The sequence below is a fragment of the Eublepharis macularius genome, chromosome 13 (genome assembly GCF_028583425.1).
Source record: "Eublepharis macularius isolate TG4126 chromosome 13, MPM_Emac_v1.0, whole genome shotgun sequence".
Lineage (NCBI taxonomy): Eukaryota > Metazoa > Chordata > Lepidosauria > Squamata > Eublepharidae > Eublepharis > Eublepharis macularius.
The window spans coordinates 7962825-7989784 of NC_072802.1; the positions used below are offsets into that span (position 1 = coordinate 7962825).

Here is a 26960-nt window from a genome sequence, read left to right on the forward strand (position 1 = left end):
GATCTTACAACCTTTGTTTAGGACGTTTCCCACACTCCCCGCATTAGAAATTACTAACAAGTTTTTATCTGGCATAATTTCTTAGCTTTCATTTGCCTGTGCCAGATTCCTTGCTGAAGCCTACAGAATTCGTAAAGAACAACTACAAAAGGTACTTGATATATGAATTAAGTTGTCCTCTTGGTCTATGCTGTGTTCATTAATATTGAGCCTTGTTTTAAATCTACAAAGCTTTTATGCTTGTTTTTGTAAATTCTATTATTGTTTAATTTTGAAAATCTTTCCAATTTTGTTATAATTTATCTAAATTTACATGCGCTGGTCATGAACCACAAGAATAAACTGATTTGATTTGACATGTCCTGGTTCTTTTTTTTAATTATTAAAAAATTTATTAGTTTTCTCATAAAAGTAGAAATAGGAGAAGGGGGAATGGGAGAGGAAAAGAAGTCATATAGTCTGCTTGCATCAGCATTCTACTTATCTACATATCACATCTTTTCATACTACAAATCATTTGGACATGTCCTGGTTCTTAATGATCTAGAAACCTTTTTTAGATGTGAGTTCTGTGGCTGACACAGCTCATCAGTTAAACGTTTAGCATGTGCGCTGAAGATGTGCTGGTGCCAAACCAAGGACATGCCTGGATGGCCCTTCTGAAAAAAACCAAAACTCTTGGGAAGACTAAGCAGCTTTTGAACCGGGGCTTCTAATCCTGTGTCAAAATAAGGGTATCGGAAGTTGTCCGCAGGCCAGAAATGTGGTGCAATATAGCGCATTCCTTTCCTGAAAGAACAATCCATTGTCTCAGTTAAGCAGTTTGATTTGGAGAAGTGGCTTCCTAAAATGAAAGCAGTTCTGGCAGCTCAAGCAGCCTGTGGGGAAAAGATATATTTGCACTGAATGTTATTTTTTAAAACTAAAGCTGGTCTAACAAAAGGCTAGGGATCTGAATTTTGCCAGTTAACCACTTTGGGTCTGCCTATAGTTAGAATTGGGTTCCCCTTCAGGCTATTCTGCTGATCCCTTGTACCTGTCCAACTAGTTACTCTTCAGGTGCAACATACACTGTTTGTGTCGCGGAAGCAGTCTTTCTTGAAAAGAAGACGACTTGCATTCTGGGGGATTTTTCCAAGCCTTCTGCCTCTAGGCAACATCTTGCACATCTTATCTTATGAGAAGCCTTTGACCACTGCAGAGGATTTGGGGTTATACAGCATGCTCAGTTCTTGGGGGATGCCGGCCGTGCCTCGTGAGGTTCTGGGGTTAGGTGGAATCATTAACAACTGATAAGCTGGTAGCTGCAAAAAGAAGTCTGCAAAGCTGTGTCAATTTATCAACCCCCCACCCAAATTATTATCATTATCATTGTTGTTGTTGTTGTTGTGGAACAATGGAAGCTTCTACAGCCAGACCTGGCCAGTGCCATGTGTACACTGAACATGTGCTCAGAAACATGACCCAGAACCCTCTACATTCTGCAGAGGTCCTGGAGCAGTCAAGGTGTTATGAATTATTTCCTGAAATACAAAGATTAGTAAGTTCTGTTCTAAAATAAAGGCAATATATGAAGGATTCATCCTTAATGGTGGAAGCCATTCTGCTTTTTTGAAACAAGGAGTGAATGTCTCTACTGAGAACATTATAATAGACCAATAACAAGGCCCATTGTGGAAGAAAATAAAATGGGCACTAGAAAGGGGAGGGCGGGCAGGTGGGCTTGCCTCCTCCTCCTCCGTGACTAATCCCGGCCAGGTGAAGGTGGGTAGGGGGCAGACATTGCCACCTGCTCCACGTTTGATCCCAGCTGAGTGAAGACGGGAGGCAGGCATTGCCTCTTGCTACGTGCCTGATTCCGGCCGAGTGAAGGGGGCAGGCATTGCCACCTGCTCTGCTCCTGATCCCAGCTGGGTGAAGACGGGAGGCAGGCATCACCTCTTGCTACATGCCTGATTCCGGCCGAGTGAAGCGGGCAGGCACTGCAACTTGCTCCACGCCGGTTTCTGCCAGGGTGAAGGGGGGGCATTGCTGCCTGCTCTGCTACTGATCCCAGGTGGGTGAAGAGTGGTTGGATATTGCCTCTTGCCCCATGCTTGATCCCGGCTGGATGGAGGCAGGGGGCAAGTATTGCCTCCTGCTCTGCACCTGATACTGGTCAGGTGAAAGGGAGTGGGCATTTCCACCTGCTCCACTCCTGATCCCAGCCAGGTGAAGGGGGGCAGGCATTGTCTCCTCCCCTGTGTCTTATTCCATCTGGGTGAAAGGGGAGGACATTGCTGCCTGCTCCGTTTCTGAGCTTGACGGGGTGAAGAGGGGCAAGCATTGCCACCTGCTCTACACCTGATTCAGGAGGGTTGAAGGGGGAGCGGGCATTGCTACCTGCTCCACTCCTGATCCAGGCTGGGTGAAGGGGGGTGGGTGAGTATTGCCACCTGCTCTGCACCTGATCCCAGCCAGGTGAAGGCAGGGGGTGGGCATTGACACCTGATCCTGGCCATGTGAAGGGGGGGCAGGCATTGCCACCTCCTCCGCGCTTGATTCCGGCCAGGTGTAGGGGAGAAGGCATTGCCTCTTGCTCTGTGCCTGATTCCTTCCATGTAAAGGGGGAGTGGGCATTGCTGCCTGCTATGTGTCTGATCCCAACAGGGAGAGGGGTGGGTGGGCATTTCCGCCTGCTCTGCTCCTGATCCCAGCCAGGTGAAGGGGTGGGTGGGCATTGTCTCCTCCCCTGCATCTTATTCAGTCTGGGTGAAAGGGGCGGGCATTGCTGCCTGCTTCATTTCTGAGGTTGACGGTGTGAAGAGGGGTGAGCATTGCCACCTGCTTCGTGCCTGAAACTGGAGGGTTGAAGGGGAAGAAGGCATTGCTACCTGCTCCACTCCTGATCCAGGCTGGGAGAAGGGGGGGGGGGGTCGAGTATTGCCACAATCCTGTTCAGAGTACAATCCTATTCAGAACTACACTCTTCTAAGTCTGTTGAAGTCAATGGGCTTAGAAAGGTGTACCTCTGCTTAGGATGGCATTAGTTATGTTAGTTTGAGCTCAGTGTTCTCAGTTTGAGCTAAGTTCTCAGGCTGCACCAAAGCATACTGGAAAGGTGCAGTGACCAATCCCCATTCAGAATGTAAGTGCATGTGGGTTTTCCGAAATGCTTTGCAATCAAGAACTCACAGGCACGTGAACAGAAGGAACGTCAATATTTTCATTCTAAGCATTCTGTGGCTTGCATGAGTGACACGGTCAGGAAAAAGATCCTTTCTATCTGGGCACTGCCAAAAAAGCATGCAAACAGCTCCTACAGGTCCTTGCTGGGCTCTTCAGCCAACATGTGGTCTTGCGGGTGTTTTGTTTTTCTGAGTGTCAGCATTTTAGGAGGAATTATTCTAGTAATAAGAAGTAGCACTGCAAATATTGTCATGTATGCAGTCTATTCCCTCCCCCTCAACGACTGCTGTAAGGGTTCTCATACCAATAGCATCAGACACAGAAGCAGGGCTTTTTTTCAGCGGAAACGCGTTGGAACGGAGTTCCGGAACCTCTTGAAAATGGTCACATGGCCAGTGGCCCCGCCCCCTGATCTCCAGACAGAGGGGAGTTTAGATTGCGGCGCAGAGGGCAATCTCAACTCCCCTCTGTCTGGAGATCAGGGGGTGGGGCCACCAGCCATGTGACCATTTTCTCCGAGGGCAACCCACGGAGTTCCGCCACCTCTTTCCCCAGAAAAAAAGCCCTGCACAGAAGACATCAGTTGTGGGATCTGCAGTGGGTAACCTCGTGAACAGTGTGGTCTCTGAGCTGAATTGCTCTGCCTGGAGGAAAACATTGTTTGACAGGAAAATGTCTTTAATCCTGCACAGCCACAGTCAGAGTTTTCCATTAGATCTCCTGATTTCCATTGTTACGAACGTCAATTCCACAGCTAAAAAACATTTATTATAGGCTAAAATTTCAATTGGTCATCTCTTGGTCTATCTGAATATCACTGCTGGCCTAAGCAGAATTATTCCTGGTTTACATTTATAACAGTAAAAAGACCAGTAGCACCTTTAAAACTAACCAACTTTATTGAGGCATAAGCTTTCAGGAACCACAGCTCTCTTTGTCAGATGCAACTCGAAAGCTTATGCCTCAATAAAGTTAAATAGTCATAAAGATGAACTTTTTACTATTTTGCAACTACAGACTAACACGGCTAACTCCCCTGGATTTATAACAGTATAACTATCCTCCAGAACTCTGAGAAGGGCTTACCTCACAGGCTTGCTAAGCACGACTACACACATCCTGCCCCCCAACTTGTTCAGGCAAGATCAGTATTGCTGACACTGACTGGCAGCAACTCTCCAAAGACGCCTCCTTAGACCTTTCCAAGAGACCCTCATACTAGCGACCCAGGACCTTTCACTCTGTCACTGATCTGTGGGCCTTCTCTGAGAAAGCAATTGGCTCTACAACTTTCAAAGCACATCCCCTCCATCAGTCTCATCTGAGCCATAGACTGGTCCTGTTTTATCCACATAGTAGTAAGTTTATTGCAATTAGCCACTGAGCGTAGCAAATTTACAGTTAAATAAATAAATAAAATATACAGTTGATATCAACTCCATAAACTCCAAGGACTACAAAATATCAATACAACTACAGAAAATAATACCCTAGGACTTTAAGATAGAAAAAAATCTATCCAGATTCCCCGCTAGTTGCCACAGATGCTCTTATTTTTCTTGCTGCAACTGCGAATACAGAGACTTTATAAGACACTCCTGCATCTGAATCAGGCCTATTTTATCCACATAAATAACCCTGTGATGTAGACTAGACTTCAGGTCTAGTTCATGGTCACCACCATGACAGAGAGGAGTTCGAACTCAGGCCTCCGTGGTCCAAGCCTGACACTACCCACCACCACACTGGCTTCCATTCATTTGTTGGTGCCAAGGCTGTAGTGCCATCATCATGTTGGGCATTGGATGGGACTTGGCCAGGAGAGTGGAGCTGCCCCTGGTCCATCTACCCATCTCTTCCAACTGGCAGCGGCTGCCCAGAATTTCAGTCAAAGATGCCCAAGAAAGATCAGGAGGCCTGGCACATACAAAGCCTGTGTTCTGTCACACAGCCAGGCATCCTCCCAAAGGACTTTTCCACACAAGACATGAATTCACATACAAGGATGGCTGCTGAACATTGATCCATAGGAGTTAGTCACGTTAGTCTGTAGTTGCAAAATAGTAAAGAGTCCGGTAGCATCTTTAAGACTAACTTACTTTATTGTAGCGTAAGCTTTCAAGATCAACGCATCTGATGAAGAGAGCTGTGGTTCTCGAAAACTTCTGCTACAAGTCGGTTTGTCTTAAAAGTGCTACTGGACTCTTTACTATTTTGCTGAACATGGGCTCCTCCATGGGCCATACTTCTGAGCAGCGTCACAAATTTGGGTCACAAATTAACAAATAAAACAGCACACCCTAACCTCACTCTTTTTTTTTGCAGCGCTCATTACATTAAAATTCATTCTAAAATAGAGATATATGCAACCTTACCTAGAGAAAATATTTCCCACAGCAGCACTCCAAAAGACCACACATCGCTCTGAGTCGTGTAAATTTTGTCAAAGATAGCCTCTGGAGCCATCCATTTCAGTGGAAGTCGAGCCTATGAAATGAAGAAAGTAAATTTACTTTGTTATGAAAATAATTACTACTCCAGTGGGTGAGGGTGGTTAATACTATTAGGAATACCCCCAGATGGAGTGATGTTACACACCCCATCACTCAACTGCTTGCACTTACGTCGCCTTTCCGCACGTAGTCGGGATCTTTGTAAATATCTCTTGCCAGTCCAAAGTCACAGATCTTTACCACATTGTTTTCAGACAGTAGGATGTTCCTGGCTGCCAAATCCCTATGAATGCACTGGGGAAAGCACAAGGAGAGAAGGAAGCAGTGGATTTTCCTGGGTGGTTGGGACCAGCCTGAAGCAGGAAGTGCCAGCTCTCTCCACCGTGTAGATGCAGCCAACCTGGCCACCCCGTCCCATGCTTTTGTAATCTCATGGATGGAGTACTGAAGCCTGGTCCATCTATGCTATATGGGACTGCCCTTGAAGACACCTTGGAAGCTGTAACTGGTACAGAATGCAGCAACCCTGTTATTATCAGGGACTACAGTTACAAGAGCTGTCTGTTTTCAAGTTCAATTCAAGGCGTAGGGTATCTTGAAAGCCCTTCATGACCTGGGACTCACATATCTGAAGGACTGTTTCACTCCATATGCTCCTACAAGCTAACTGTGTTCATCAGACCAGCTTCTTCTACCTGTTTCTTCTCAGTGGCATTCCTGCTTTGTGGAAGGGACTTCCGGGACTGTAAGGGGACTGGAAGTCTTTAGGAAAATCTTGCAAGGTGAACTGTCCTCCAGGGCATTTAAAGTACTTCAGGCAGTGGAATTTTTGCGGTTTTGTTTTATTTTGTTGCTGTTTTTAATGTAAAGTTGTAAACCCCCTTGCACCTACACAGGACAGGCAGGATATAAATATTCCAATAAAATCAATGATAAATAAAACAAGCTTCCAAAAGCAGAATAAAATATATGTGTCTTCAGACAGTTCCTATGTGCATGGAAGGGGATTCCCACTGCGATTGTGTTGAGCCTTTCCTCTGCTCTCATTGGACATCTAGTCCCTCTGTCAGGAGCCCAGCAACCAATCACAGGAGGCCCTTTCATGGCTCACAGAGAGCTGCCCGGCAGCCTTTGGGAGCAAAGGAGTGCCTGATACCTTTAGGAGGCAAAGAAGGGCCTCTCTTGCCTGGTGGCTGTGAAAAGGCTCACTTCCAATTTCTCCCGTGCTCTAAAGGTTGAGCTCTGGTCACTCAGCTGATTCACTGAAACATTAGAGGAAACCATTTCAAAAGCTGACCAGTCAAGTGTGAGACAAGGAACAGAGGAGTCAACAAGGGCCCTGGACCTCCTTCAGTATACAACATGTTCAGATATGGAAAGGCCACTGAGTGAGCCAGCTGGAGCAACTCGGCCCACTTACTTTTCTTGAGGCCAGGAACTCCATGCCTTTGGCCACCTGGAAGCTGTAGCAGATCAAGTCCTCCAAGGTCAGGGGTCGCTTATACAAATCTTCAGCATCTGCAAGAGAGCGCTCAGTCACCGTACATAGTTCCCAACACTGCAAGGAAAGTCACCTCCTTTTACTCCCCCAGATGTGCAGAACTGTCAGAATCAGGCTGGATTCAAACCTGATGCTCCCTAGTCTCTGCACACCAGAGTCCCTTCTGGTGAGTCACCCAAGGCAGTAGTGAAGGAAACAGAAGAACAGAACTGTAGTCTCGATGGATCAGGCCAATGGGCCATCTAGCGCAGCTCAGATGCCACAGAGAAGCCCACACACAGGGCTCCCGGGGAACAGCCCTCTCCTGTTGACTAATCCAGACAGCAGGCTATGATTCTGCCTCTCAACCGGAAGGTCTCCTTTGGCTATCAAGGCAACAGACCCTTCATCAATCTGTCCATCCCTCATAGGGGAAAAGGGGGAATTAGGGGAGATTACTTTGCTCTCAGACTCTGTCATAGCTCCACCTATCCCAGTATGTCACTGGTTCTCCCAAATTTGTCCTGGCTGTAAGTAAATCTGTATTTTTGCCTGACCAACAGATACACTCTGGACTCAGCTGTGTGATCTCCCCGCAACCCATTTCCTAGCCTCTTCTGAGGCTTCCAGCAGGCAGATGGAAGCTGCCTGCTTCCATCTCAGTCTGCCAGCTTTCTCATCCGTTTGGCCTTTCTAAGGGCATCCTTGTTTCAGCCCCCTTCATTTGGGCCCTTAGGCAGATTTTCACCTGCAAGTTCAGATCAATTCTCCAGGGCTATCTCAGGGTAGATCAGCTTCCTGGGTTCTGTCCCAGTCCTCTTGCAGATCACCCTAGTGCTCCACACTGACCTCTGACTGGCCAGTTCTCTACTGGCATGACTGGTTTTCCTCCCTAACAGCTACTTGCCAGACGAGAATTTTTTCATACAGCGACAGGAATGAGCCTATTTTTAATTGCTTATTGTCTTTTAAGACAAAGGATTTGATCAAAAACCTTTACAGAACTAGATTTGAAGTTAGTTTTAACTAACTTCAACCTCTTTTTGTGCCTCAAAAGCAGCTTCTCTAAACTGTGGCGCTGTCTTTAGCTGCCTTTTCTGTTTCTTTTCCTCCCCTGCTCAGCTGGAGGAGGGTGGCAGTGAGGGAGGTGGAGGTGGAGAAAGAGAGAGCTGAGCAACTTAGAAAATGAGTATTCCCTGTTGGCTCTATCTCAGCCCCTCCCTTTGACCCAGCTGAACTCTATCCTTTGACCACATTGGTTCCAACTTGACACATTTGTGCCTTCAAAGAGCTGATGACCCTAACTCTGATCTTGATCATTCAGAAACCAGAATGAGCAGGAAACTCAGCAAAAACTTGCATTCGACCAGTAAACATCGGCCACAGTCAGGTGTTATACCAAGCCTATTGGTTTGCAAGGGATATTAATGCAACCTGTTGTGCTTGCTCAGTCCCCTCCCTCCTATCCTTTCTTCCTCCCTTTGAACAATTGAAAGCTTCCTCAATCAGGAAGCCTTTGACTGAACTCCAGTTTTCTGTCACATCCAAATGAAGGCACGTCGGCAAATGGAGTCTGTTTGCTCCCAACAAACTAGGATTCTGAACTTATCTCCCCATCCCTATTTCAGAAAGATTAAATAATTTGGAACTTTTCCATTTAGGAAGAAAATGCAGTTAAATGGAGAGTACAGTAGAAGGGTTATAACATTATGAATGGAGAGAGCAGACAAGAATAAAGGTTTCATAATACTAGAAACCATATCACCCATTCAAGTTGATAAGTAGTAGTTCCAAGACAAGAACGAGGTACTCATGGAATTCACTGCTACAAGATGTGTGGGTGACTGCTAATTTAGATGGTTTTCCAAAAGGCTTAGGCAAATCCAAGGTGGATAGATCTATCACGAGCCATGGTTAATGATAGTTAAGTCTCTCTCTACACAATACTTTTGACACACGTTCTTCATGTGTTGGGCGTCTCGCCTTCTGAAGTCTTTGCCCTGCTGAGGCTTGGCTAATTCAAAGTTTTAAGCAGCAAGAGTGGCAGGGTAAAAGCTCCAGAAGGGGAGACAGTCTGGCATGCCAGAGGCGGTGGGGGCTGTGTAAGAATCTGTCCCCTCCAGAGCAATCTCTGCCGGCTCTGTCTTTCAAAACTACACTTCCAGGCTAACATTGCATCTCCCAACATTTTATGGAAACGCGCCCCGGCATCTCGTGTAGAGAGACTGAATTAAACCTCCATGTTCAGAGGCAGTATACCTTGGAATACTGAGTGTTCAGAAACCTGGGGAAGGCCATCCTTTTCATGACCTGCCACTGAGCGTCCATAGTTTAAGACAGAATGTGGGAGCAGATGCGATGAACCAGCAAGGCAATTCTAATGGTAAATGAACTAGCAGAGCTAGTCCCTAAAATGGCTCAATTCTTCTCTCATTGGGAACTGCACTGAGTCTTGAATGGAGGCACTGCAGGCTTCACTCAGCCTATTTCCAGAGGGGAAAGGCACCTCAATCTTCCCTCTCCCTTTACAATTTCTGGGTGGCAGTAGCAACGGGAACAATGTAGGGCTCCAAAGAGGTGTGGAACAGAATATTCCTTTACCTTCCTCCTCCTCTTCTGAATCTGTGTAACTTTTGTCTTCGATAAATCCTGAGCTGGCAGAGCTTCCTGTGCTGGCCACGCTCTCCAGCCGCCTCTTGATCAGCTCTGTTAAGTCACTGATAGACTCCGCAAGGCCCTTCTCACCAGAGTCGGAGTTCTCCTGGGGCTTAGAAAATGCACACAGATGTCCATCACCAGGGTGTGATTTCACACGCACACACACATGCACACATATCAACTTCCTGTCACAATTTAGTCACCAAGGAGGAAAACGCAGACTGCATGGCTAGGAGCAGTCTTGTTTCTCGAAGGCTGGGTTCATCAGAAGCTGGAAGCAGGTTTAACTCCCACCCCCAGAAGTCCCTAAATTTTGGCAATCAGGGCCAATGGAGAACAGTTCTTAATGGTGATCAGTCTACACACAGAGTGTCTCTACACGTTACTAAGTACCTAGGAACGCTCAAGTGAACCTCATTTCACATGCCCCCTCTCCAACTTTCCATGTACTCACTCGCACAGTCACACTTTGCTCCACGAGAATACATTTGCACGTTTCATATTAGTTTCTCCTCAACATCTAAAAGTATCCCACTTCCCCCACACCCATTCATTGATAGCAGATCTTGACTCTTTCTTACACCTTAGAGAAATGCAAATTGGCAATTCAAAGGAGCCCACAGTACTTGTTTTCACAGCAGAAACAGAGCAGAATTTGCCCTTTGTGTGACTGCAGATGCAGTCTGCAGTCACAGAATTTCACAGTCACAGTCACAAATTCACACAGAATTTTGCCCTTTGTGTGACTGCAGATGCAGTCACACAAAGGGAGCTCCCATGAAAGCAGCATTCATGTGCACTGAGCAACAACAGCCTGCACGTCAATTGAGGACTACACATAAAATCACTTGAGCATCCCTAGGTACTTAGTGAATTTTTATTGGATGGGTTTACAAACATACACATAGAAATCATTATCATTATTCACCCCATTGCATTTTCCCCATCCTTCCCCCGCCCTTTTTCTGGTGACTCCCAGCAGTTTTCCATACCCAACTTAATCTAAGAAGTATATCATATAAATTCTTAAAGTCTATAATAATAATATAATAATGTAATATATATCTATATTATACCTATCAAATCTCTTTAATTATCTTAACAATCTACACTAACTATATTGCTTATCTTAGTTAAAAATATAAAAATTATATAAGTAATAATAGGTACATATACTAACTAAAAGAAAAAAAACTACATATATATATGTAACATACTATTCCTTACATACCAATTAACTATATTATCTATATTTCACATATACTCCCTATAACCTTATTATTCATAATTATACTCCCCTGTAAATATACTATACTAATCCAATAAAATACAGTAAAATATACCCCTTTTTAACCTTAAGTAAGTTTCTATCTCCCCTACTTCTCCAAAGACCACAGTTTCCCCTTCATGTCCCACTTTTTCTCCACATATTTCTTAAATTTTTCCCAGCTTAATGTATAGTCCAATTCTTCTTGTTCTTTCAATTTCCTTGTTAATTTGTCCATTTCTGCCATATTCAAAACTTTCAGAATCCAATCTTCCATAGATGGTATCTCTTGAGTCTTCCACAACTGTGCATAACATATTTTGGCCGCCGTAATCATATAAAACACCATAACTCTGTCCATTTTATCAAAATCTTCTAGGTTCATACATAATAACAGCAATTCCAGGGTTTTATTTATATTCCTTTGTAAAATATCTGACATAACTTTAACTATATCCCCCCAGAACTGCTTAGCCTTATCACAAGTCCACCACATATGACAGAATGAACCTTCATGCTGTTTACATTTCCAACATTTATCAGACATCTGGCTATTACCATTGGCCAACTTCTTCGGTGTTAAATACCATCTATACAGCATTTTATATACATTTTCACACACAGTGGTACATGCTGAAATCTTAATTACATTTTTCCATACCTTTTCCCAAGCCTCCACTGAAATTTCCTTATTACAGTTTATTGCCCATTTGACCATCTGAACTTTAACAACTTCCTCCTCTGCATCCCTAGGTACTTAGTAACATGTAGAGAGACTCATAGCCAAACAGACAAACACAGGCTCTTTGCTAGAGATGCGGATGTTAACCTTTCCTTTGTCTTACTGAATTTAGGCTATCATGGCTTCTGACTGAGGCCCTTCCATATGACCATGTGGAGTTCTTTTCCCAGGGGCAACCATAGGGTCAATAGGGCAGTTATAGATCTTTGTTTCATTCTTCAAACACATCCCAGAGTCTGGGAGAATACTGGGGGACTGAAACACAACTACGGGGAGGCATACACTACAGTTTGCAAGTTGCTGCTGCTGTTTTCTTCACTGAGAGAATATGGATGCTGTGAACTTTGAAATGATCCAAAACAAACTGAAGAGCCCTCTGGGATCACAGAATACTGGGGCTTTAATAGGTAAGCGAAGACGTCCCTAAGATCACTGCAAAGTGTGGGGAATTAACTGGCCTGAACTGCAGCCATTCCTTGTATCTCCATACACGGACTTCCAATGAGAGGGTTTCCTGGTTGATGGGGCCTGATGGGAGATGGGAGTCATCCACAGACTCTTCACTAGTGCTGGGATATTTTTGGTTGGACCACTATCCTTTATATCTAAGCTGTGATAGAGTCCCCAGCCATTGAATCCAAGTCCACTAGGCTGGCAGTTCTTGCTTTATCTTGGGAGAGTGTATCAAAAGCAGGACCTGCAACAGGGAGTAGCTTCAGTTGTTCTGCCCAGAGGTGGTTCACATCAGTTCTAAGCATGCCCATCTCCTATTACTCTGGTAGATGTTGCTGGACTGTAGGCTCTACTGCGGTCTGTACCTTCCCAGTATAGGCACAGGTGTTTCCTTTGTCTTCTTTCGATAATGGAGAGGTGAGGCTGAATTACATCAATGGCATGGCTTCCCCTGCAGGTCTGGTTGGTTTGGCAGAGGGAGCAACTGGAAGGCCTGTTGAACTCTAGGTGGTGTAACTTCAGTCTGCTAACACAAGTCCATGTGCTCATCTAGGTTGCCACTCAGTATTAAGTGGGACAACTCACCTTCTAGAACATATATGGGGACTGACCCAAAAGGTGTGGCTGAGCTTCCAGAGGGCAGTTTCTGTATAGCAGGCCTTGTGGGGGCCAGCACATAACTTATTAAATAGGGAATGCATCCCCAACTGGCAAGCACAGGTTGGCACTGTTCCAGCAGGGTGGTACCCCAAGCAAAAGTTTGCCCACCAGGGAGCTGAAGCGTAACCCCACTTTCCCTCTGTTGGTATGATAGGCTTGGGTTGTAGTGCAAACAGCAATTTATACTAGGTATAGCTCACAGATGGATGGGAGACCTCCAAGGAAGACCAGGGTTGCAGAGGCAGGCAATGGCCAACCACCTCTGTTAGTCTCTTGCCATGAAACCCCACCAGGGGTTGTCATAAGTCAACTATGACTTGAGTGCACTCTTCACCACCACCGAACTTGCAGAACTTGTCCCCAGTGCCATCAATCCATTCAGGATCACGATGCCTGAGCAGGACTCCCTGGGAGCAGGAAGAAGCTTCACATCCCATGGGGTGGGTGGCCAACTGCTCCCTTTCTTCTGTGCACACACCTGTGGACACTGAAGTGGCCGTCTCTGCAATTGCAAGGAAGCAAACTGCTTTGGGAGGTTTGGGAGGCTCATCACAGGGGTGTCTGTCAGTAGCCTGAGCCTGGAAGTGCAGATGGCCAGGTTGACAGGCTGCTCAGGCAGGGTCAGAGATCAGCAAAAGGCCAAAAGGGTACAGCAGAAGCAAGAGCAGGGCCGGGATCTGGGAGGCTCAAGTTGAACAAGAACTTGGTCTGGGTTTAACAGGAAGTTTCTTTATTTATTTACATGATTTTTACCCAACTTTTCCATACATCCAAGACCACCAACATGGCTAACTTAAAACATACAAATTAAATTATTATTTAAACAGCCATTAAAACCAATACGTAAATGCATCATTAAAACAATTTAAAACTGGAACTTAAAATATATCCAAAAGATAACAACAAGGATTAAAAAGATGGGGGAGGGAGGAGGGATCACTGAGCAAAACAGAAGTCTTCACCCACGAGCGGAAGATGGCAACCGAAGGGGACGGGCGCATCTCATTAGTGAGAGAGTTACAGAGTCTTGGTGCTTCTAATGAGAAGGCCCTCTCTGCAGCTGACACCCATCTTATCTCAGAAGGCAGAGGTATCCAAAGCAGGTCCTCCAAAGATGACCAGTGTCTAGGTAGGTTCAAAAGGCAGTCCTTCCTGTATGTTGGTATGGAACCACATAGGGTCTTTAAATGTCAGTACCAGCATCTTGAATTGCTCCTGGAAACAGATTGGGAACCAGTGCAGATGGGCCAAGATGGAGTCATATGGTCCCTATGACCCATTTCAGTCAACATTCTGACCACAGCGTTCTGCACCAATTGCAGCTTCTGACCAGTCTTCAAGGGCAGCTCCATGTACAGTGCATTGCAGTAGTCTAATCTAGATGTTACCAGGGCATGCACCACAGTTGCAATATCTTCTTTGCTCAGGAAGGGCTGCAGCTGGCTCACCAGACAGAGCTGGTGAAAGGCACCCCTGACAACTGTGGCCCCCTGTTTATCCAGCAAAAGGCCTGGGTCCAAGAGCACCCCTATGAACTAGCTCCTTTTGCGGAGTGCAAGCCCATCCAGATCAGGGCCGTTTCCAGACGGCTTACCTGCCTCCGGAACGTTGCGCCATCTTGCGGGGAAAATGTGAAATATCGCGTTTTCTCACACGAGTTTTGTGCGACATCGCAAGACATCGCGCAAAACTCACGCGAGAAAACGCGATATTTCACATTTTCCCCGCAAGATGGCGCAACGTTCTGGAGGCAGGTAAGCCATCTGGAAATGGCCCAGGAGAGATCTCCATTCCTGGGTCAGATCTTCTACCCACCAGTAGCACCTCCCTTTTGCATAACTGAGCTTCAGTTTGTTTGCCTTCATCCATCCCAAGACTGCTTCCAGGCACCTGTTCATAGTTTCTATGGCCTCCCTGGGATTATCTGGAAGTGCGAGATAGATCTGAGGGTCATCTGCATATTGGGGCAACTCAGCCACAGCTGGCAGGTTAAAAATGGTCAGGATCCAGAACCCAGGGCACTGGCAAGGCCTCCACAATCCCAACACAACTTCGAGACTTGGCTGAAAGGCAGCAGCATGATTCCTCCACGGCAGCAGAGATCTCATTGGCTCCCCCGATGCATTGCCCTCTTCAGGCCTCCATGGGCCCTCCATCCAAGTGTCGTTTCCCTCCTGGCCATTCGGAAAGTGGTGCAGCACAACAGAAGAAATGGGGCCAGCGGCTGAAAAACCTGCCCCACAGTGCCTGACGCTTTCTTCCACGAGAGAAGGCAAGGCAGCTTAGAAAGGCTTCCTGGACTGGCTTGATCTCAGACCATTCCTAAGCCAAAGGATGCTTTGGGTGAGCCTTCTATTGTGAGAACAAAGCCTGCCCTGCAACTCCAGCAGTGGGCTGGCCTGGCCCACCTTGACAGGTAGTTCACAGGTAATTGCACCTCCCCTAACCCTCTCATCTTGACCTCTGAGGAAAACAAACCTTCTCTCTGTTCACACGTGCCATGACAGCAGGCGTTTTGTGAGACTCTGTCTAGATGGACTTGCAATCTGAGTATGGGAGAGACTCTGGATGCCGAAAGGAGAGGAAAACTCCTTCCAGGGTAATGAGGCAATGACAGATTATCCTCCATAAACTAAACCACACAATTCAAAACTCGTTCTACGTTCTCTGCATGGTTGACCAACCGGTAGAGGGACGCAGTCTGAGGATGACTGAAACAGTGAGAATGGATGCTAAATGGCATACTACTGAGATTAAGCAAAGAGAAAACCTGCAAGCTCAAAATGATGTCATGCTGCAATCTGAGCTGTGAGTAAGAGGGGACGGGAGGATCTTGAATCTCTGGCTGGTTGAAAGCATTATTACAACTTTACAGTCATTAACAAAGGTGCTGATCAGATTACAGGACGACTACCTCTGGACTGGGTTTTCTGAAAGCTCAGCATTTGCACCATTGCGCTTCAAAAAGGGGAGCTTTTGAGCACCATTCCAAGGCTGGAGGCTTCCTCTTCTACAAAGGCATGAATGAGTGTTGAATGTAACCCATGTAGACAGTTTCAGGTGGGTAGCCGTATTGGTCTGTAGTAGAAGAGCAAGATTCAGGTCCAGTAGCACCTTAAAGACCAACCCATGTAGAAAGCATGGCCATCACTTCTGGGGTGCCCCCTAGTGGGTAATGCTCAGATGACACTTGAATAAGACAGCAAGAAGAAAAAATATTTGCAAACGACGATGCATTTAGATTAAAACCAGAAGAGAGACTGCAAGGTCTGTTAACGGAAACTCCAGTGCAGTTTTATTTCTAAATAGCAATAGTAGGGAGCCCCAGTTGAGACTGGAGCAGCATCAAGTGAGGAGAGGGAATGTATTATTCATTCCCCTCCCCCCCATGCTATTTTCCTAACCTCTCACTGCCCCTTAGGACTGCCAACTCTGGGCATTGTCCCGTCAGCTCCTACCAACTGTGTGATGTGAATGTGAGAGGCTGGAAGAGATTACACACTGTGCCCATGAGGAAGTTCCAGCACGAAACGGGGATTGGAAATTGCTGGCTTAGACCCGTAGGGCTGTTCTTGGTGTGAGATTCAGCTCAAGGTTGTTCTCTATTTGACTGACTCCTGGTGATCCTCGAAATAAGAGTTCCAGTTCCAGGTTGCCTTCCATCGTCACTGCCTCTTCATATGTATTATGGACTCTTCACCGGTTGTACTACTGTCTGTATAGACACTGTATGAACTACTGTCTGAATAGACACTGTATGAACTACATAGACAGCTATATTGCTGCTAGCTCTGTGTATCTTAACTATTTTTGAATGTTGTTCATGAGATGTGGCATATGAAATATTTATGATATTGCTTTAATTGATTGTGACACAACACGGTTGCACTTAGCACTTTATTAAATTCAATATATTTCACATTTCATATTGCAGTTATATTACTACCTCCGAGTTGTTTTGAGCTTTACAACTCTGGGTGGTAGCCTGCAATTACAACTGACCTCCACACCACAGAAATCAGTTCCCCTGGGGAAAAAAAACGGCTGCCTTGGAGGGTGGATGCTATGGTATTCTACTTCACTGAAATCTGTTTCTTCTACAAACCCCACCCTCTCCAAGCTCCACACCCCAAATATCCAGGAATTTCTGAACCTGGAGCTGGCAACTCTACTGACACTTGAAACCAGTTTGGCCCATTAGAGGAGCATCCTGGTTGCCTCAGTGTTGCCTCTTTGATTATCCCAGGAGGGCAAACAGCAGATCTGGGGAGCCTGTCTGAGGTTAAAAAGACAGCCTAAGAGAAAAGAGAACTCCCAGTACTTGATGCAGTCCCAGTCCAATCAGGCAGGAAGGGGGATTTGGTTCAGAAGTAGAATGGGCAGAAGGTCCAGGTTTAATCTCTGGTATACCCGGTTAAAAAGACCACACAATAGATGATGCAAAAGACCACCACTTAGAACCCTGGAGAGCTGCGGCTAGACACAACACTAGTGTTTACCAGTTTGGTGTAGTAGTTAAGAGTGGCAGGTTTGATTCCCCACTCCTCCACTTGAAGCCAGCTGGGTGGCCTTGGGTCAGTCACAGCTTCTAGCTCTCTCAGCTCCACCCACCTCACAGGGTGTTTGTTGTGGGGATAATAATAACATACTTTGTAAACCTGCTCTGAGTGGGCATTAAGTTGTCCTGAAAGGCGGTATATACATTGAACGTTATTATTACTAGGCTTGACGGACCAATGGCCTTACTCAGTATAAGGGAGTTTTGTGTGCTTTGCTCATGAATTCCCCACCTTCCCAGCTGCCGTTTAGGATTGACCGCTGGGAGCATATGAGGGGCAGAGGCTGGGGGAAACGTCACATGACACTCCAGGAATTCTCCCAGTCTCTATGGTAAAATTCATAGAGATTTGGGGAATTTCTAGAGCGTTGCGTGACACTGTGACATCACTTCTGGTACTCACCTGGAAGTGAAGTCACAGTGTTGTGTGATGTTGTCCCCCACCCCTGCTCCTACTGCTCCATCAAGTGAAGCTGGGGCCAGAGCACAGGGGCAGGAGGATAAAGCAGCAGGCAACCCCGTAAGTCTTAGTGTTCTTCTTCTTGTTTTTATTATTATTACAATTATACAAAGAGTGCAATGAATCTAACAAAGTAGCCCTCAATCACAAAATTACAAACCAATAGGCACCCTCCACAGTTGACTTTTCCCCATTCAAGCTGGTCTGAAAAAGTGCCATATAAGTTTTTCCTGAACGGAGTAAACAAATATATATATTAGTAAATAAATACATTTGCTTACTAATAAATGCAAAGCCTGTCTTCACTCAAATGGCTTTCCTGGGAGAAAAAGAGTTAATTTCCCACAGGCCTTCTTTTACTCCAGGATTTGAGTCCAGTGGCACCTTAGAGACCGACAAGATTTTCAGAGTGTAAGCTTTCGAGAGTCTGAGCTCCTTTCTTCAGCTCTGAAGAAGGGAGCTTTAATGCTTGAATGTTAACACACTGAAAATCTTATTAGCCTCTAAGGTGCCACTGGACTAAAAGCCTGCTGTTCTGTTACAGACAAATACGTCTACCCACTTAACTATCTTCTTTTACTTGACATGGTACAGAATGTCAAAACAGAATGTCTAGAAATCTGACCTTGTCCTACAGGAAACATTTGCATTGATTTCCTATGCCCCAAAATTTCATTATGCGTTACCTTGTATGCAATGAAGTCCCCTCTTTTTCCTCTCAAGTAATTAGACAGATTTCCATACTTGCAGTATTCTACTATGACCATCAAAGGACCTGAAAAAATGATAGACGTGCAACTTATAAAATGTTAACATGGAAACACCAGATGAATAATTGCAGAGGTGTAAGGGCCAAAACAGATAAAATGCTGGTGCTCCGGAGTTTGTGCGAATGAGATATGTGCCTCTTGGCATGACTCCCCGCCATGCCCCCACCCCCCGTTTGCCCCCCTTAGGGACCTGGCAACTCTGTCACAGGCTCACCGTGGTTGCCAAACTGGGGCAGGGAGAGCTCCCGGAATTACAACTGATCCCCTGGAGAAAACGGTTTCTTTGGAGGGTGAACTCTAAGGCTTTCTATCCCCAGTGAGGTCTTTTTCTTCCCAAACTCCACTGTCTCCAGCCTCCACCCCCAAATATCCTGGGTTTTTCCAACCTGGAGTTGGCAACCCTAAGCCCCACACACTTTTGCTAATCAACACCTCCCCTGACCCCTGCCATTTTTAAAGAAGAAGGGTGCCTGTCTCTTTTCTCATCTAAAGGGCTAATAGCAGGGCATGACCTGCTGGATTTCATTACCAAAAGCATGCAGGGGTAGAAGGGTTAAACTCCCCTCCCTGCACGTTCTCCATGTGACCGGAAGCACCAGTGGGCAAAAAGCTCTTGAAAAGATGGAGGGAGGGGCATGCTCTCAACTAGTTTGAACTGTGCAGCAAAAAAGAAGGCGAGTGCATCTTTCCCGTATTTCACACAAACAAACAGAAGAAGGTGCAGAGGTATGGGAAGAAGATGTGCTTTGCAGAGCACAGGAGAAAAAAACAAGCTCCAGCCAAACAGTAAGTGATACTGTCAGAAAGGGAGTGGACCACTCCCAACTGGTGACAAACTCGGATTGACAGTTGTAGCAGTGACCCTCTCACAGTCTTTCACATGCTTTGCCATCCACCCTAACCCTCCCTTCACAGGTCTGGGGCTTCTCAGGCAGAAAAGGCCCATCTCCCCACAAATGCCACCTGTCTAGCCTCCGATTTTGCAGGCAGAGAGCCCTGACAGGGTCTCTCTCTCCTTTTCTGGAAGCCCCACCAGACAGGCAGCCCTTCCCTGTATGTTCCTCCCTATACCCAGCTGCAGCCCAGGGCTATGGGGGGAAAGGGAACTCAGAGGTTACTTTCCCTCAGTATATGCTGCCGCCACTTAAACTTGGCCCATTTAAGGAGACCAGAGTGTTTGAGGCATCCGTGTGAGATATTTTCCCTCAGCCAATGATTTCAGCCAGGGTTAAACAAAACAAAAATAAGCTTTATTTACAAGATGGAACATAAGAGCTAATGGATTTAAAACTAATAAACAAACTGGAGTTCGCCAGAGAATGTTTCCATGTAACAGAAAGGTTTGGAATTAGCCAGAAGTATCTCTGCTGCTTCCCCTCAGCAGAATCAAAACGCTTCTCTTCCCTTACCAGCTCCAAAAGCCTTCTTTCCCTCCAACGGACACCAATTCTCCTTGGCCCAGCAGCACTCCACCCACTTCCAGGAGCGGAGGAGCAGGAGCCAGTCCTGGTCTGTCACACCAGGCCTAGCAACTAGTGGGAGGCCGGGGATCGGAGGGGGCAGAGACACTGTCAGTGACGGCACTTTTCAGTGATGGCATGACGTCACTTCTGGGAAAATCCTGAAGTGATGTCATCTCTGACTAGACAAGCAGGAAAGTTTTTGCCAATTCCTGCAGAGGACTGCAGTCACTTCTGGATTTTGGATTTTACTGTAGAGTTTCTGCCTTCACCTGGAGAGCCCATGCAAGCCTGACCTCATCAAATCTTAGAAAGCTAACTAGGGTTGGCAGGGGCGGCGCAAGGGTCTGCTGTGTTTGCGGCCGGCCGGCCAGGCACCCCCGCGTGCGCACGAGCGTGCATGTGCACCGGCCTGCGTGATGACGTCGCGCGTGATGTCATCACAGGAGCGCGCACCGCCGCCGGCCCGATTGCTGCGGCGGGCGGCCTCCGAGCTCTCCCGCTCGGTTGCCTGCGCCGCCACAGATGCCTGCCTGCGGTGGCTGCGCCTGGCCGGGGGCTTGTGCTGGCGGCGGCAGCGGCGCGGGGTGGGAGGGATAGGAGGCTGGTGCTTTGTGCCGCGCGCGCTCCTGCCCGCCGCGCCTCCTCCGGCGTTCCCTCCGGCACCCCGCGCCAGCGGCCACCGCCTACCTGGCCTTAATAGGCGCGCCGGCCCTGAGGGTTGGTCTTGATTAGTAATTGGATGGGAAACCTCCAAAGACGACCGAGGTTGTAGAGGCAGGCCTTGAAAACCCCAGCAGGGGTCACCATAAGTCAGTTAAGACATGACAGCACTTTCCACCACCATAGAGTTTATGGCAGTTCCTGGAGAGGTGTGACATTTCCAGGTTTCCCCAGAAGCCAGGTCAATGCTATAGGCCCAACAACCATTTTAAAAATGTTTTATCCCACCGCCAATCAAGTGGCGGGGGAAAGGGGAGTCAATGGGATGGCATACCTACGACAAACTAACAAAAGCTGTACATGAACAGTTACTGGAGGAAGAACTCATTTTCAATGGTACTCTGCCTGCTAACATACTTTCCAGATCCCACTCTGCGATCACACCTACTCTTCCTTTTGCTCTGCAGCCATGAAGATCTCTACACCTATATTTTTCTGCAAAGTGAACATTCCATGCATGTAATAATGAGGGCTCAAACTTAGGAAACTTTCTGCAATAATAAATCTATTAGCTTTTAAGGTGTGACAGGATGTTTGGTCACACACACACCCCCCCCAAGAAATGATGACATACAGGTAAGTATGCCCACTGAATGGTAGAATAATATGATTAAGTATAATAACAATAGAGCAGAGAATTCTGGGCTAAACAGGGGGTGAGCAAAAGAAAAAGGAGGCTGGAAATGGAACCCAGCTATTAGTCAAATTTGCTACCAAACTCACAGACCCACAATCTGAACTGTTCAGCAAACTGGAATCCAACCTCCCCTCCTTGTGTCCCCCACCCACCATATCGGAGCAAATTTTCCACTCTTGTGGCTAGCTAAGAGTAAGTCATTTGTTGGCACTGATGTTAATTGTGCTCAAGGCTAACCACGGTTTCCTTTCAACCAGAATGTGAAATTATGGTTTGAAAGCCTGGTTGGTCTTAGCCCATTTTTGCCAGTAAATGAACGAGCAGTTGTTGCCTTTGCCCACTTGCAAGGTGGCACTTGCGGAAGACCCTGTTCTTCCAAGCTGATCACCAGGGTTTGAGAGAATACGATGAAGTCTGCTCTGGCCCTTTTGATGTTAGTGACAAAAACTCACGCTCCGTGGAACGGCATGGCTCCATGAATAGTGATGCTTAATTTTATCCATTTTCTTCCCACTGACTGCTCAAGCGATCACGTGTTTTCTTCATCCCTCCAAGACTTTCTACAGTCTCCGATCTTGGTGTAATTAGGTTTGTATTGTGCCAAGGGGTGTCCTCCCTCCCCAAATGCACATCTTTACATTGATATGTGAATGCCCAGGAAGGGAAGGGCTGCAAAAATGTTTGTTCTTCAAATCACAGACAGGACAGTTTGCTTCTTCCTTTATCTGGGGCCAAGCAGGGTTCCATTTGCTATAATTGCTACTGGAGTTAAGAGGATGTGGGACACAATTTCAGGCATGCAAACAAATCCTTTTGTAGTATAGTGAAAGCTGGATGAGAATCAAGCAGCTTCGGCTGTAAGCTATCAGCCTGCACTTTATGGCTGCTGCACAAAAAAAGAAAAAAGGAGAATACCTTGGAAATAGAGCAGAAGGTGAAGCAGTGGGGTTTGACTGCATGGAAATAGCTGTTATTGGACATTCTAAGGAACCAGCCTTTCATGCCTAGAAAGGGTGCTCTATCTGTGAAAGCGTCAATTTCATAGCTGCTTTTTGTGACTTCAAAGAGTTGGGGGCTGGGACCAGGCCATTCTGCAAGATACAGGCTGGTGTTTATTCGCCGAAAGCAAGGCTACCAGGAAGACTGCCTGGGTCCAGCTGGAAAGGAGGAGAAACATTTGGGGTGTAATCAAGACCCCATGAGAATGCCTCAGAGCATGTGTCCCCCCACCTCTTCCAGCAGGTTCACACACACCATTCTGCAGCCTCACCTGCAAAGGCTTCGTAGGATTGCCAAACGGTGGGGTTTATAAATTTTTCATATCACCTGCCACCTAATCCTTTTAACTGAAGCCTACAACTGTTACCATATTTAGTCACGCTATAGAAAAGGTGATCAAAATTGTTCTATCGTTATATCTTTTCTTTTTAAATAAAATCTCTACACTTTTAAAAAAAGGGCTGCCCAATGCTCCCTTTCTGCTACCAAGAGAAAATGTCCCCATACTTGAGTTTCCTAATCCAGTGAAGCACGTTCTAGTTTGTATTTGTGTGAACCCCTGAACATCAGATGCTTTGGCCAGGTATTCCAAAGCAACATTGCAGAGGACAAGAAAGACAGATGCAAAAATGGTTGTGTTTGAATATGTAATATGAATTGTTAGGAAGGTTTCCCAGATATCACGAGGCAAGAGCAGACTCTGGGTTTAATGTGGTCTTTTATCTTTGATGCTCTACACTATTTTTCTATGGCCAGCTGTCTGATACTTCAAAGGGGCTTTTAAACAAAACAAACACTAAAGCTTGTTATGTCTTTGCAAATGTTGACAATATTTTGTTTCACAGGGGACAGCGGGTTGTATTATATTGTATATGTAAAGCATCATGAATGCTTTACAGGCTGGCATAAGGAAAAATGCTAGATCCCTACACAAAGAATCTGATAATATACTGTTACAAGAAACACCCGTTTCTTTGGGGACTGCTAGAAGTACCTGCTCACTGCAAAGCATGTTCCAGGGCACACAGCTTTCTCAGTATTATTTCTTGTCTCACAAGCAATTACGAAATGCCGGCTGGGACATCAAAACAGCCTTTGAAGAGGTAGAGCTAAGTGGCTCTTGAGGTTCTAGCAGGGCTGTGGGGCCCCCTCGACTCAGCCCTGGCCCCCAGCAACGATGGCAATGAGTGTAGGCTTACCCAACACAGAAGCCATTTGGCTCAACCTGCTTCTTGAAGCCTGTGGTCCTCCAGGGCAGCAGCCTGCCAGGAACTTTTCTGGAAAGTTCAAGGGCCACTCTGCCCCCTGTGTAACCCTTTCCAACCACTCAGTGTACTCCAGAGCTTGAGCCAGGTCATACATGGAAGACAGCAAAGACTAGTTCTTTGCTGATTCAGAGGGTGAATCTAAACCTAAGCTTATGTTTCAGGAGGGCAGATTTCAATTGAACATTAGGAGAAACTTCTTAATTGTAAGAGTGAGACCGTTTTCACACTGCTTACCGGCCATGGAACATTGCACCAAGCTCCCAGAATGACAGCGTCTTCCTGGTGTGATTTCACACCAGGAAGACGCTGTCGTTCCAGGAGCTCAGTGCGATATTCTGTGGCCGGTAAGCAGTGTGAAAATGGCCTGACACAACAATGGAACTAATTACCGCAGGCTGGGTGGGTTCGCCTGCTGTGGAGGACTTCAAACAGAAGGTAGACAGCTACTCAGTGGGGGTATTCTAGTGCAGGACTTCCTGCATTGAGGAGGTTGGACTGGACGGCCTCTAAGGGCTCTTCTAAATCTAGGACTCTATGAACATGACAGAATAAGGGAGCAGAATTCTGTACTGTATCTCATCAGAATGCTAGAGGGTATCAAAATTCTGAGTTCTCACCAGCATAAAAAAAGCTCTCTTCATGTAGAAAACTAGCATTCCAGGGAGAAAGGCTTACTACAGTACTACCCTGGCTGTGCTAGTTTACTGAATGCACAGAGCTTTTTGTGGGGGGGGGGGGTGAGGACATGAAAAGCACTTGGCCTGCCCTTGGAGTCTACAGCCCAGAGTCGTCTGGCTTCAGTCTACTGCCTCATTCGGTATAAGGTGTAGAATAAGGGCCAAAATACATGTTATGGGGCCACAGGTTCAACCCATGGCCGCTGATACCATTTCAGAGGAGAATTTAGCCATTTAAAAATTGCCGTGAGGACCAGATCCTCATCAGACGCATGGTGAGACCATGCAGTCTTGTTCTCCCGCCCCATGCCTTTTCAAGAGCTGAAACAGCCTCCCACAGTTACTCTAGCAGTTGAAAAGGTACCAGAGACACACACACACACACACACAAGATTGCATGGTGCTGCTGTGCCACGGGATCAGGTCCTCATGGGCAATTTTTAAATGGCTAAATTCTCCTCTAAAGTGGAGTTGGTGGCCAGGTGTTGGACTTGCGGCCATCACAATGTGTAGTTTGGCTTTGCCTTTAGTTGGGAATTCAGGCCCATGGAGTAGCGTGCTATTTAGCAAAGTACTAAAATGCAATCAAATCCTTAAGATGGTTTTCCAAACAAACAAACGAACGAACAAACAAACAAGTGGCCGCTCACCTCCTGGCTTCGTGCAGGCTCCCAGCAGGTTGACCACATTGAGATGGTGTCCGATATGGATGAGGATCTTCAGTTCGGACATCAGGGCCTTGCACTCATTGGCCGTTGCACACTCTGCTTGAGATAAACAGGACAAAGCTACTTTCACACAGCAGGACCATGTCAGTATGGGATACAAAATCATTTTTTAAAAAAATTGTTTAAATGTTTAAAATTTAATTTAAATCCTCTTTATAGTTGGAATGGAAGAAAAACAAAGAAAGGAACAAAGGAATATCTGGGTCCTTTTTGACAGATTTACATTTCCATCCTCTAATCAAATATGGAATATCTCTGTCCGCAGTGTCCTGCCTTGACCTTCACAACACCGTCTGTGGGAGCATCTCTTTCTTCCAGGGTGGTCAACCTCCAGGCAAGGTCTGGAGATCTCCTGGAATTACAACTGATATCCGAACTACAGAGATCAGTTCTCCTGGGGGAAATGGTAGCTTCAGAGGGTGGATCCCGTGAAATCATATTCCTGTTGAACTCCCCACTCTCCGCAAACTCTGACCACCCAAGGACCCAGCCCCAAATCTCCAGGAATTTCCCAACCCGGAGATGACAACATTACTTCCTTCATCACTAGATGAGGTGGAATAGCTTACTGTCCAGCAGAACCCCTTCCACCCACCTCTCCCACTGCAGGCCAAAGGAGCTACAGCTCATCTCTGCCTGCTGCCAACAATACAGAAACAATATAAAATCTCCTTGTGCATTGGTCTGAAGACATGGATGATGAGGAGCCCCATGTTCCCCCCCCGGATTTCTCCAGAATAGTCCATATCAGGTGATGAAGAGTGGTGCTGTATGTTCCCCATTCAAAAAGCACGAAGGACAAGATACTGCAACCACCCTAGGAAGGGGGACCTGAAAATGCCATTTTACAGTGTGGAGAGACGACACTGTAAAAGCCCTGGAAAGGAAACTGCGCTTTACCTTCCCAAGTTGTTGGGGACCTAGGAAGAGAGGGAGAGGAGGATGGCTAAAGCCCGTGCTGGGATCGAGGAGAAGATTTGGCATTGTGAAGCAAAGGAAACACAAAAGCCACGTGGCAAGAAGGTAAAGGGAGTGAGGGATCAATCCAGGGACTTGCAGAGTTAGAGCAAACACATTTGTAACACCAATCAACCACTAAAAAATGGCAGACCCATGCAACCAGCATGCCAGATGATATATCTATTCATCAAGTGCCTGCAGAGGACTGGTACGCAAAAGTCATTCGGAGGTACCCTCTGCCCCAAACAGCCATGCTGGGTAGGAACAGCATTTCTTCATTTTCATCATGATAAGCCTATCACCTTTAATTTGCTCCCTTGACATCTCTCCTTTCTAGGTCCTTGAACTCCTCCACATCTGGAAGGGCTAAGATGAAAGGTTTATATTCAGTTTCAGACTATTAAATTCCATTGTGTCGTATAATCTCTCTCTCTCCTAACCCCGGAGAACAGGAGGCTGTCACTCCGTCTCTGCTAGGAATATGAGGTGTAATCAGTGGCTGAGGACAGAGACCGTTGTTATTCCCTACACATTAATATATATGCCGTGCAGCTGACTTAATTGTTCCCATATGGCAAATCCACTGTTCTCTGCATGCAATGAATCTGAAATTACACATTAAAATCTACACGGACCTGCCAGCTAAAATGGTAGCTCCGGGTTTATTTCCTCCTTCCCTTTTGAAAAATTGTGCAGTTCAATTTGCTTGAAATCTGCATGCCATCATGCTGAGTATTCCTCACTCCTTACTAACAACTTATATGGAATTAGGGTTGCCAGGTCCCTAATGCTCTCCTGGCGGGGGTGGAGGGGACCTGGTGCTAACCAGGAAGATACTC

General features: G+C 46.3%; 1 protein-coding gene across 4 annotated transcripts in view; it reads right to left on the reverse strand.

Annotated features, from left to right (window-relative positions):
• LOC129341053 (vascular endothelial growth factor receptor kdr-like) overlaps positions 1-26960 on the reverse strand; it is a 281338-nt gene that overhangs the window by 37110 nt on the left and 217268 nt on the right. For 2 of the 4 annotated variants that reach the window (XM_054995953.1, XM_054995951.1), the window contains 6 exons: positions 25084-25197; positions 18586-18674; positions 9703-9868; positions 7042-7139; positions 5793-5915; positions 5544-5655 (listed from right to left, as the gene is read on the reverse strand). In XM_054995953.1, coding sequence (XP_054851928.1) covers positions 5544-5655; positions 5793-5915; positions 7042-7139; positions 9703-9868; positions 18586-18674; positions 25084-25197 — 702 coding nt within the window. Of the gene's footprint in view, positions 1-5543; positions 5656-5792; positions 5916-7041; positions 7140-9702; positions 9869-18585; positions 18675-25083; positions 25201-26960 lie in introns of all 4 variants that reach the window. The other 2 variants (XM_054995952.1, XM_054995950.1) reach the window with 1 other exon arrangement.